The sequence below is a fragment of the Natrix helvetica genome (genome assembly GCF_964273705.1).
Source record: "Natrix helvetica genome assembly, chromosome: 5".
Lineage (NCBI taxonomy): Eukaryota > Metazoa > Chordata > Lepidosauria > Squamata > Natricidae > Natrix > Natrix helvetica.
In genome coordinates, this window is record NC_138551.1 from 52,312,887 (window position 1) to 52,326,199 (window position 13,313).

The 13,313-nt window shown below is 34.4% G+C and overlaps 1 protein-coding gene across 1 annotated transcript in view; it reads left to right on the forward strand.

Moving 5' to 3' along the window:
- CNNM2 (cyclin and CBS domain divalent metal cation transport mediator 2) overlaps window positions 1–13,313 on the forward strand; it is a 116,198-nt gene that overhangs the window by 93,307 nt on the left and 9,578 nt on the right. Inside the window, exons 5-6 of the mRNA XM_081953713.1 lie at window positions 9,486–9,579; window positions 11,245–11,310. Of these exons, the coding sequence (XP_081809839.1) occupies window positions 9,486–9,579; window positions 11,245–11,310 (160 nt within the window). The remainder of the gene's footprint in view (window positions 1–9,485; window positions 9,580–11,244; window positions 11,311–13,313) is intronic.

Consider the following 13,313-nt stretch of genomic DNA (forward strand, 5'->3'; position numbering starts at 1 on the left):
TAAACAATTATGTATACTGTAGTAAGCAAACAGCACCACCTACCGGTTTGCTTTTAAAACAAATGACAACAAAAAAACCAAACAATTTTGTGGTCTTTAGATCTGTTGTTTGACAATACTATTTAGTTTAATGCATTACTTTGGTGTTTTTAAATAAAACTGAAATCTTCTACAGTATTTCCACTTAACTATTATAGTTTTGATATTTTCACAAATCAATTCACAAGATAGTCTGAACGTTTGTTAGGAACAATATCTTTTTCATTGATAAAAATAATTTGATTTACACAAATTTGTTTACCTCAGATATCTATGCAGATGTTATTTTTAGAGAGAAAAATAAACTATGAATTCGGAAGGCTTTGTCTGATCGCCAAAATAACATGAAGAGTCATTAAGTCATGCAGAAAATTTGAAATATGGTCGAGATATGGTTTAGTATATTTTATATTATAATTGCAGCTTTACTTGTTTTTATGAGGTATTTTTAAAAGCCTTTAAAATTAGTCATAAAGAAAAAAAAGTTGCAAATCTGATCTTATTGAGCTTGTTTAATAATATATATTACTTTTGATTGAAAACTATTTCTGTATACTTAAAGAGTATATTTATTTTCATTTTACTTCTCTTGTATACTGAATGTACATGTTTTAAAATTCAAACAGACTTTTGTTCCAAGAGTTGCTACTTATACGATAGATAAAATACACAGTAGAAAATTCTAATAAATGATAGAAACTCCTTTGCTCAACACAAACATAGTGACTTGTTTTATACTAAAAAGTGAAAGAATCTTCTGTTCTTGGGGGGGAAATGTTTTTTTTGTTCCACACACAGAAATATACTTACCAATTTTGGATAATAGTTTATGCTTTTGATGTAGTCAGTGAAAACCTGTGCCACAACGTTTATATTGCATTAAAGTCCTTATATAATTAGGTGCTAAGAATGATCCCACCTAATGAATGTTTCAGCAAAAGCGTTTTAATCTTATATTACTAATATAGTTGTTTTCTTGGCCTCTGTGATCAGGATCATAGTCTATTCTTGAGTCATTTATCTGCTTAAGTCACCTCTAGCTTTGAATGAATGAATTCTTTGTTATAGCCAAAGGCCTACAAGAAATAAAGTCCAGACAGTAATCCAATACTGAGTTACATAATGAATAATACAGTGTGAAACAAACAGATTGTAAGATAAAAGCAACGAGGAATAAGTGCTATAGCTAGAGAAGGAACTGGTTTTGATAGTATACTCTTACTATTTATTGCTGTACTCCATATGTTACATACAGAATTTGGTTTATTTATTTATTTAAAAGATTTGTATGGCCACCTATCTAACCATTTAATAAAACTATCATAAAAACAGTAAAATAATAAAAACCCTGAGCCATAATTGTACCCCTTGAAATGTCCCCATTGAGGACACATCAGTCTCAATTGTAATCTTTCCATACCTTCTATGCACACAATGTCAGCACCTCAATAAAAAGTGAAGTTTGAATGGCCTTCTGGAAGACTAGAATGGTGTGGGGGGGGGGTCTGTCAAATCACCAGTGGGAGGGTAGGAGCAGCAGAAAAGGCATATTTCCAAGACCCCACAAGATTTCAGGGAGGAGACCTTGAGTATGCCCACCCTATCTGATCTAGTGGGTGTATATTCTTAGAGACAGGCAGTGCCACAAATAATCAAGCCCCATGGCTTGTAGGGCTTTAAAGGTGATAACACCTGGAAGAAATCAGGGAGCCAGTACAGTTTATACAATAAAGGTATAACATAGCTGAGCCTATGAGCACCCAATACTCTGGGTGCCTCTGTGTTCTGGGCCAGTTGTAACTTCCAAGTGACTTTTAGGGGAGATTTAGAGCTTTACAATAATGCAGCCACGAGGTAACGATTATGTGAATGATTGTGGTCCAGAAAAGAGTGCACAAACAAATCTGTAAAAAAACTCCCCTTGCCATGGCTATATATGCTCATTAAGCAAGAACAGTGAATCCAAGAATCCCCCCACCTCAAATTGCACATCAGCTTAGTTCAGAGAAATGCAATCCCATTGCTAGTCAAAGATGGCAAGTCACCATTCCCTGGTGGGCCAAACACCCAATGCCAATCTGGCAAGATTAGTCTGGGTTGAGTTGAAGTCCCCATCCAGACCCACATAGCCTCCAGGCACTCAGAAACACTGCAATAGCATCACTTGCCCAGCCCCAGTAGAGAGGGACTGTATAACGTAAGCCTCATTATATACAGCATTGTGTGAAGACATTTCATTTGTATCAAGTGTCCTTGAGTCAAAAGAGCAGGTACAAACTTTTATTGGCTTGTTGTAAATCTGCCTTCCAGCAGAGCAGAAGAGCAAATGTGAAGTCAAGCTTGAGAGAAGGCTTTGTGATGATTTGGGAGTTCCAAGGTGGCAAGATTCCATTTCCAGGATGCAATATTAAAGACTAAGGTCAACTCATTTGCTACTCAGCGTACCAGAAATTATTATTCAAAAAGTACCTTTATAGCTAAAGTTCTCGGGAAAGGATTTAAGTCAGTAATTTAGACTCCAACTTGAAGATTTTTAATGGTGCTCAAAATTTGTTTTATAACTCAAAAGGATTTTACCTTCCTCTGTGCTGAGTCTATTTTTCTCTCCTTTGCTAGATCTAGTCATTGTTTTACTACCTCATATCAAAATGTAAAGAAAATAACTTAGAGTGTAAATCCTTCTTAAGATTTTTGATCATTTCAAGGGATAGTTGCATTTTAAAGAAGATGATGGTTTCTCTATTACTCATGCAGACTTTGTGAAATGTACTGACAGTCTTCCTATAAAGAAAACTCTCATTATCTTTCTTGGCACTTCTTAAAAACTAGGTCATTAAAAATATAGCTAGAAATATCAATGACTTTTTCCCATTTATACCCATTTTGTAAAAAAAAATTCCATTTTTCTTTTTTTCTTGAAATTATAGTCATTTAAATGAAAAAAAAACCCAAATCAAATGTAAATGTGAGTGTGGGTCATTCTGTCTTGGCTATTTATATCCATACAGGCAATCCTAAACTTATGACTATGATTGGGACAAGAACTTCTGCCATAAATCATTGTGGTCATAAGTCAAAATCAGATCTGATTTTATGACCATTTTACAGGGGGTAGTTAAGTGAATCCAGCTTCCCCAATGGGTGTTGGCAAGAAATATATATCACATGACCGCAGAATGCTGTAAATGTGTGCTGGTGGCCAAGTTCCCAAATTATAACCATGTGATCAAGAGGGTGTGTGATAGTTGTAAATGTGAGTACTGATGTAGAACCAAATGGAAAAAAGTAAGCCAATTTTCCCAAGGTCGTCATAACTCTGAACTTGGTTAAACAAATGATCATAAGTCAAGGACTATCCTTATGTACCAAATGAAGCCGAACAAATTATTTCATTTAATCCAGTTTGCATTCCTGCTGTTGTTCTGGTCCTACCATAATTTCTCACCACACTGAAAAATATTTGACAATGAGATCAACTAACTAATTAGAAAAACTTTATCGGATTAAGAAGGATAAACCTTTGAATGTTTGTTTCAGTAAAATTTATTCCTGGTTGGCATGATGGCTGTAATATTATATCTTATATAGCAGTGTATATATCTTTATATAAACAATTTATTTATTTTATTTGTTGAATATATTTCTTGTCTTTTTTCCAGGAGCAACATATAGCTTAACAAAGAGAAATCTATTTGTCCTGTGAGCTAGATTGCACCGAGAGAAAGTAATTGTCTCTAAGTCACCACTAAGTTTCTATAACTAAGGGTAGTTTTGAACCTAGACCTTACCATTCCTACTTCAGTCTCTTAAATACTATTTCACACTGAGTCCTGGTGGTTCCATTTGATTTTCCACTTTAGGACCATGTCCAGGCTACCCTTTCTCAGTCCCATAGAATACATTTTCCACGGGACTGCACTTTCAGCTATCTTAAATCTTATTCTTTCTAGGATCCTCCTGAATTTCAGTCACGCAAATATCTTTCTGCCATTCAATAAGACATTCTATCATATTGACTTCATGAGTCCTGCTTGGGACCAACCTACCACCAGCCTTTTCATAGCTCAGAGGCTTTTTACACTTTATAATAATTACTCTTATAATAATGCTATTTGTTCAGCTGACTATGAGATGGTGCCAATTATTCATTTTTCTCACAGTGCACTTTTGGAAATACCTCCGCCTTCCATGGAAACTTGTGCCTCTTCTTTGATGGACAGGATTTACCAATAAGACTGTTGACCTTTCTTTGCTCTTATTTCCATTGGACTTACAGTGGGATACACATTTAGGCTTGGATCAAATAAATAATTGCTAGTTGGTAACAAAATGATGATGTCACATCTTTTATTTAGAACCTCTTTGCAAAGTTGCTTAAAGTTTTTAGTTTTTTTGGAATTAATCCATTCAGGTCACCTCAGAGATCCATTGTTCATATAAATAAGCACAGTAACATCATTCTCTGTCCATGATGCAAGTTACCTTGCAAATTTTAGAAAATATGTTTCAGCATTTTTGTAGAAATGCATCCTGTCAGAGAAGACAACGAAACCTCCATCCATCTAAAATCAGTCACATTCTTATAGATGATAACTCTATCATTGTGGTAGAGAACATTATTAAGGTTTTGCTTTAATAAACATTGAGCCAGCACAGATATTTCTATGGATCAGAATTAAATCACGATCCCTGTTGCAAACTTTTCTCCATCCTTAGAAGGAACCTCTCCTCCATGTTTTTTAAATTCACTTCTCTTTTGTCTCAAGATCATTTTGAATTTTCTTTCTGTCTTATAGAATATTAACATCAGTTTGGATCATCTACTAATTTCATAAATCCCTTCTATTTCTTCATTCGACTCATTAATATTAATGAAAATAGTCCAGGGCTAAGCTTTGTGGTATCCTATTTTATATCTCACTTCAGTTTGAGAAATGAACATTCAGTTTCAAGAATGGTTTGCGTGAGTCAGCTGATACTTGCTAATCAGACTGCCACAGAGTAGCTGATTATTATTTTTTTGCTAGTCAAGATACATTTATTCCTACTGCATTTCCATAGTCTATAAAGGAAGCTACCTGGTAAAAAAAATAAATTAGCTTTGAAAAAATTGTTCTTAATAAATCCACACTTTTAGTATTTTCCATATTATTTTCAAGTCTCTTAACATTAATTGCCTTAAAATCAAAATCTTCCCAGGTATCAGACTGACTGGTCTGCAGTTCCTTTCTTCTATAAGGACATTGCATTCCTTCTTCTAGTCATCTGTTATTTCACCTGGTTTGGAGAGTTTTGGCCAGATCTTCAGCAATTTCCTTTTGTTCCCTAGGATGCAATCCATCTGGCCCTGGAGATTTGAACTCATTGAAGGTCAGTATCTGACTAATATTTCTCACAAGCTTGAACTGGAAACCTGTTCCTTCCTCGTGTTCTTCATAATTCCCTGGTGGAACACATATTCTTTTCTCAGAGAAGACTGAGCTAAAATAGAAATTGAATAGTTTTGCTTTTGTTATCTGTTATCATTTGTTATCTTCAGTTAGCAGCTGGTGTACTATTTTCCCCTCTTTCTTTTATTTTAAACATACCCAAATCATCTCTTTTTGTTATTCCTGAGATCATTTGCCAATTCAGCTTATTCCGAGTTTTTACTTTCCTGATTTATTCTCTGCAAATTTTGGCTACCTGTACGTAGTCTTCTTTAGTGATCTAGTAGCTCTCTGTTCATTTTTAGCATTTCCAAATAGGATGTTTGAAGTGGTGAATCTCACTTGTTCGCATCTGTTAAACCCTGGTTCCATTTTAAAAGCATTCATCTCTGCTAACATTCATAGGGGGAAGGAGAAAAAGCTATTTAGATTTTATCCTCTAATCAGGACCCCAACAAGGAGAAAAGCACTGCACTCTTCACAGGCTCTCAGCTGAAGAAAGCTGTCAGCCCTCATGTGTGAATTCTCACTTGTGGTAGATTTCTGCCTCTGGGGCCTGAAAACCATGTGATTTCCAGAACTAGTGTGATGAAAGTACTAGTAATAAAGTCAAAATTAAGCAATGCAAAACCAAACTGAATGCCAAACATACTGAGATGAGTAATTGGTGGTAGTCTTTCCTGTTGGTAGATCACAGTAGGTTGTAGAAGAAAGGACAGCACAGAAATGAGTATCTGCTGGCTGTGCTACTGAGGAACAGCAAAAGTAGGCTCTAAAATAAAACACTTGGTAGATTTTCCTCCCAACTCAAGTGAAGAAAGCACTTTGCTATAGACATGATAGTAGCAGGATAAGAACTGTTATTGAATTCTATTATTTTTTTCCTTCTCTTAGGTTATATTTGTTCAGTTCTTAATAAATATTCCTATTTTTGTTCTACTTATTTTTAATTCACTTTGTTTCTCCAAGTTCCCAATGTCTTTGGTAAAATTGGCCACCTTCAAGAGAACCTAAATTGAAACATTGAGCTCTTCCCGTCGTAATCAACTTCTTGCTAGACTCTGTGAAGCAGCCCTCGGTTCCATCTGGGAAAAACAGGAGCCATTCTCTTTGTCCACTAAACATGAAACATCAGGTCCCAACAGCTTCTAAACTTTCCATTTTTTAATAGTTTTTTTTATTTTTATTTTTCAAAACAAACACAACACATAAAATCTTCCTTCTTTACATACTGTAGAAAGTGTTATTAGTTGGTTAGAAAAGGCTTTTGTGCATCTCTTCCACAGTCATCAAGCATAATTCATATTAACTCAAGTATTTTAACTCAGATATTTATACATATTACCGTCATTATACCTCCATTTTCATTTGACTATAATTGTTTAAACGTCCTTTATCATAAAATATACCAAGATTTAATACATAACCACAAACTGGTATTTCATTTACTATTTCTAAAATCCTCCAATGACACTAAATCCTTATGTCCTATTCTAGCTAAACATCCATAATATTTAATAACGAAGTTTTCTGTCCTTCTTTCCAAATCACTGATTACAATTTACATCCCATTTCCTTGTGTTGTACCCATAAATATATATACGTTATTATCATTATCCCTCCTTTATTTGACTATATCCTGCATCATATCATTTCTCCCCCTAATAATCAAGACTTAACTGAATCTAACTTAATACTTTTTTTAAATTAACCTTTATATATAATCCAAAAGGGTTTCTAATCTTCCTTTCATGGGTACCATTCAATATTCATATCCAATTATTACTTATCATAACACTACATATTGTATACATTATTATCATTATCAATTGTTTATTGAATTATATCTATTATCACTAAATTTCGCTAAGTGTAGCTAGTTTTAAATTATACTCTTCCATCTATCAACCTGTATCTTTCCAATAGCAAAACAGTCTCATATCTTCTGCCATTTGTGGTGTCAGTCCTCTAATCATCTCCTTAATCAACTTTGTATGGACTCCTCTTAGCAACTCTTTGCTTATAGAATCTCTCATGTAATTTCGATGCCCTTCTTCTGTTTCCTTAATCAGCTTATCTTTCATTGTCAGTAGAGTTATCAAAGATATTGCTAATAAAATTTCTCTCTTTAAATCCATAAATTCTTTTTTTTTCCTTCTTCTTCTGTCTCTTCTGGGGTAGATTTCCCCTCCATTTAATTCCTCTTTCAGTACTCCACTCTTTCCCTTTCAGAGACAAACCAATCGCCATAAATATCAGCAATTTTCATTTCTATATATTCATTTTCCTCTTCGTTTTTTAGGATTTTAACAGTCACTTTTTCCATTTGATTGGCATCTTCAACTTCTTCATGATATTTTGCTGTTAGTTGCACTAAAACTTTCAACTTCTCTATCCTCTCAGGTGTATCTGATAATTTCTGTATTTCTAAAAGTATCTTTTGCAGACTTAAAACTTCTTTCTGCTGTTGAAATTGTGCCATTATCTCCAGCTAACAAACACTGCTATTCTAGCTTAGAAGGTTTTAACAGAATTAAATATCACAATAACATTTCACCTTTACTTCAAAGGAACATCTGTGTGCTTTTCTTTTTAATCACTCTCTATAAACAAACTGAGACCTTGGAGTGCCAAGCCAGGATAATCAGTTTTAAAAAGTATTTCATTTTCCAATACACAAACTTCTAGCCTCCGAGTAGCAGTGTTGCAATGTATTTCTTTGTTTCTTTTTGTATCTTTTTTGTATTTCAAGTTTAAAAAAAGTCCGATTCTTAAATGAGTTAGAAAAACATCCACAGTAATGAAAGAGGAGAATTTTAGTCCATAGATTACAGAGAGTAGTAAAAGAAAAAAAATAGAAGAAGGAAACTTAATCCATTCATTTTAAAGGGCTTGCATAAATTCCATCTGTGAAGATAACATTTAAAAAGTAAGATAACCCACTGTCCAAAACCAGTCCAAATTTAATTCCGCCGCTTATTTCTTCTGTTCTCCAATTTAAATTAACATTAAGGTTTTTTTTATAGGCAGTCACTTTTAAAACAGTAAAAATTCCTCACCAGCTGGAATCACTTTCTCTTTCCATATCCTTCCGTTTTGGAGCCACCCCAACTTTATCAGCCAAATGGCTGGAGTTTTTTGTCACCGGTTTGAAGAACTTCTCTTCGATCAATCAGGGACTTTGCGATGTCCCTGAAATCACTAAGATGTATTCTTCCTGTTCACCGTCTCTGCGGGACGGTTTAGGTCCATTTGGACCACCCAGTGGCAAAAGTATTGACTGCAATCTCAGAGCATTGAGATCGCACGTCGTGTCATCGCGACTTCGGCTCCTCCCCTCAGCTTCTAAAATTTCCATTTTTGTATGCTGCTAATTAATTTGGAATTTGAAGCATGCAAAGCTTCAAAATTATAAATACCAGACATTTTTTATATGTACTATCAGTGTTGAACAATTACACAAAAGATAGAATTCTTTGAACCTGGTATAGAACTTGTGATTCTTAAAGTAACAATGCTATTTTCCCAATTTTGGAATTGATGTATTCTGCTCACATTGTACTTGCCATTTTCTTCCACTTTCACCACCAAACTGGCTTTAGTTCAGGCAACTACCTATCTGATCCTTTAACGCTTGCTTGCCTGGCCTTTAAAATAATGTTATGAATCTACAGAGGAGAAAATAAAGTTATGGTATATATTGGAAAGAAACATAAAGCATTCTTTCAGATGTCATTGGGAAATATATATGGCACTGTCCCACTTAGTGAACCTGTTTAATTTATAGCCAGAATGGTTTATTTAAAATGTTTTATGTTCAATTATTGAATATAATTGAGAAAAACAGCCTCTGAGGTATTGAAGGCAAACCAGTTATACTTGGGAACACATATAAAATAAAAACTATTTTTGAAAAAGAATAAATGTTTGCTGAGGTGAATGAATTAATGGGTCTGGCTAAAGGCCAGCATTTCCTCTAATTCTAAATAGGAAAGTTATCTTTTTTTTCCTCTGCAGGGAAAAGTAGAAGTAGAGGCTGGGAAAGAAGGAATGAAGTTTGAAGCTGGTGCTTTCTCTTACTATGGAGTGATGGCTCTCACAGCCTCACCAGGTAATTTTTCACCATCTCCATCTGAAACTGCTGTTAAGATAAATGATGGCATACTATATTAGCTTAAGTCACTCAACCTGGAAGAAGTCATATGAATCATATGCATTAATGTTTATTGGCAAGAAAGTACCATAGTACCCAGATGTGCTATTTTAGTGAAAATCAGATAATAAAATCATTGCTTTCGCTACAATTCACAAAGACAATTAACTTCTTTTTCATAGCAGATTGAAAAATAGCCTGATAGAATCTTATTTAGTTGAGGTTTGCAAAAAACAAATGCCAGTTTTATTCAACAAGGATCAAAATTGTTCAGCAATGATAATTTTGATCCTCTCACTTCTAGTAGGTGATAAATAGATTTGTTAAAACCTAAGCTTTGGGGAGTCATGACAGAGTATGTTAACAATCCATAGCAATGCATCTATCACAAGGATTATTTTTATCACTTTCTGTACTTAAGTACAGTATTTTACCTGTATCCTTCCCTGTAAGGGAAGAAACTGTTGTTATCCTGAAGTATTCTGATACAGTTTGTTTCAATAGAGAAAGACAGTATAGTCTTTCAGTAGGTTCAGACAAACCTATAGAGATTTATTTTTTAAAATCTTTTTAGAGCTAGATTTCCAGCTTCCCAATCAGATACAGCACAATTTATTTTTGTTAAATCAGATCAGGAGTAAAGGACAACTTGAGTCAAGCTCTGAAATTTCTCTTTGGCTCCATCTTTGTGCTACTGTTCTGTTGAGAAACCATTCTTGGTGCTTTTGATAGCAATATGTTCAATTTTAGAAGTATTTGTTAGCACATATTGGTGTTGCCCTACTCTCCTACTTTTCTCTGTATACCTGCTTTTGAAGGAACAAATTCCTTTTCCAGATATTTGATCACTTCCTTTGTTGGAATGACTCCTCTTCTTTTACAACAAGAAGGTGAAAAAAATTGCACGCTTGATTTCTGTATGGGTTGATATTATGGAAGTTTCTTTCTTTCTTTCTTTCTTTCTTTCTTTCTTTCTTTCTTTCTTTCTTTCTTTCTCATTTGCTATAATAATTTCCATCAAGATGGCTATTTACCTTCATTTCTGGAATAATTTAGAATTCCTGGATTAGGATTAAAAGAGTATGTAGCTGCTGCACTTGTTGACAGCAAAAGATTATAAAGAAATAACACTATTTTGTATCTGAAAAAAGAAAGCAAAATGATTTCTTTCATTTTTTGCAAGGATTGTTTTTTTTTAATCGCCTGTTTGAATAAGAGGATGAGCTTTGATTAATACTTATATTGTTAACACAAATATAAAATGCATGTGTTTTTATGGGGCAGATACTTCCTTTAAACAGCTTATGATGATATCTTCTGTTGTATATCTTTAACTTCTGTTAGTAAGATTATTCTAAAAATATTAACAGAACTGTATTTCCAAATTCAGAGAATTTTGAACTGTAACTAAGAAGTAACTAAGAAAGAAATATGTATTGTTTGACATCTGATTTCCTAAATGTTATTATGTTTTATTTTCCAATCAGTTTTTCATTGTTCTCTTTATGTCCTTTGCTTACACTTGAATTGTACTTGATTTCTTCACCATGGCAAACTGATTATGTCTTTAAAAATATTAATGTTTTCTCTGATTTTAGTCACATCTCTTTTTCCCTTCTCTAGTTCCTTTATCCTTGTCTCGTACCTTTGTTGTCAGCAGAACAGACATACTAGCCCCAGGCAGTCCAGGTAAATATTTTGCTTCTTCTGTACCTCTGTTGTAACTTGCACCTACCCTGTAACTAATTAGTAACAGTTTTATATTCTGCATATCATCCTTTTAGAGAAGAAATGGTTTGGGTATAATCAGGGTATAACCAGAAATAACCAGAAACCAGAAATGGATATAACCAGAATTAAAACTTATAACCATAATTTTTTATTTCTGATTAGATAATAAATGGATATTGAAACAAAAACGAATTGTGTCCTGATATTTGTTGGGTCACCGAAACTTCTGCCTTGACAGTTACCATTTTTCATATCTTTAAAAATACCACCAAAACTAAACATATTTTTGAAAGCTAAACAAAATATACAAATTGTTCTATTGCTATGGATTAGTGTAAACTCCTATATAGGAGAATATAATGAGTTAATTCTTCTAAAGCTCTAGGAAGAGTAGAAACATTGACTCCATGCAGTCTTGTACTCAGTGGGGTTTTCCATGTGGAGTGAAGCAACAAAAACGGAAGCAGTTGTTTAAAACGGTCCATATGTTGTCCCCTTAAGGTAATTTCATTCAGAGGTTGTCATGGATGAACTACTATATTCCTTGAACCAGATTGCACTCTGTCACAGTCTATATCTGATGACAATCATAGCAGTCACATTTGCAAGCAATGCCAAAACCAATAAACTGAAAATTCAGCAGATTTAATTCTTTTGCCGCTGTGTGTATTGTTTATAGGAAGGCCCATAGCTCAGTGGTATTCATGTGGGAGAATGCAGTTCAGTCCAATCCAGGTGGGGCTATACCAAAATAGTGACAGGTCTGATCTAGATCAATCAATAGTCAATGTAAACAATATTAGTCTGGATGGGCAAACCTCTTTCTTTGCCCAGGTCTTTAATTCTAATATATTGTTTCCACTCTATCTTTCTCTGTCAAGATTTCTTTGCTTCTTAAACTACTTTCAGCCACTTCATTGCCTTATTCCTGTTTCAGCCACGAAGCCCTTAGCTTTAGAATCCATAGAATCATGGAGCTGGAAGGAACCTTGGAGATTTTCTAATCCAATCCCCCTGTTCAAGGCAGGAGACCTTATATTATCCCAGAAAAATGATTGCCCAATCTTTTCTTGAAAACCTCACGGGATAGAGCATCAACAACCATGGGAGGCAAGCTATTCCATTGATTAATCATTTTCACTGTCAGGACATTTCGCCTTAATTCCAGATTGTATCTCTCTTTAACAAGCTTTCCCCCACTGAGTCTTATTTAGAGAATAAGTCAACTCGCTCTCCTCTGTGACAACCCCTCAAGTACCAGAGGACAGCTGTCATGTCATTCCCTAATCCCTCTCTTTATTAGGCTAGAAGACATACCCAGATCTCTTTATCTATTTATCACATGATGTAGCCTCCAGTTCTATCATCATCTTCATTGCTCTTCTCCGATTTTCTAGCTTTTGGTCTCTGGCTTCTCTGTATTATTATTATTATAATCAGAGTAGACTTTTGACACTTAATTATAGGAATGAACAACCTTTCCCATAATTTAATTCTTGTTTGGAAATTGGTTTAATGATTGATTTTCTGTGACTTCATGTATTAGGGGAGAAATTATCTAGGATAGTTGATACAAAGACTAAACTTTCTCCCAATTAATTCCTCATTTTTCAACTACTCCTATAGCTGTGTCATAAACAAACTGTTTGTGAACATTGAGCTAGAATTTGTTAGAATTCTTGCTTACTGGTTCTTGCTTACAGGTAAGTAGGAAAAGAGCTGTTGTTTGGTTTGCCTTTTTCCTGATGCAATGTCTCCAGTACTATATCATCTGTGAGAATTTAGCAGCAGATCTGATGGGAGAGGTGAGCTAGGGGATCGGCAACTACTGTAGGTGATGGGAAAAGTAAGTGCCCTTAGGTAGGTGGTAACAGCAGGAAATAAAATAATTAGTGCATATAAGGAACCACAGAGATGACCTTGAAGAAAGTATGCAATGGAAATTACAAAAACGTGATTTA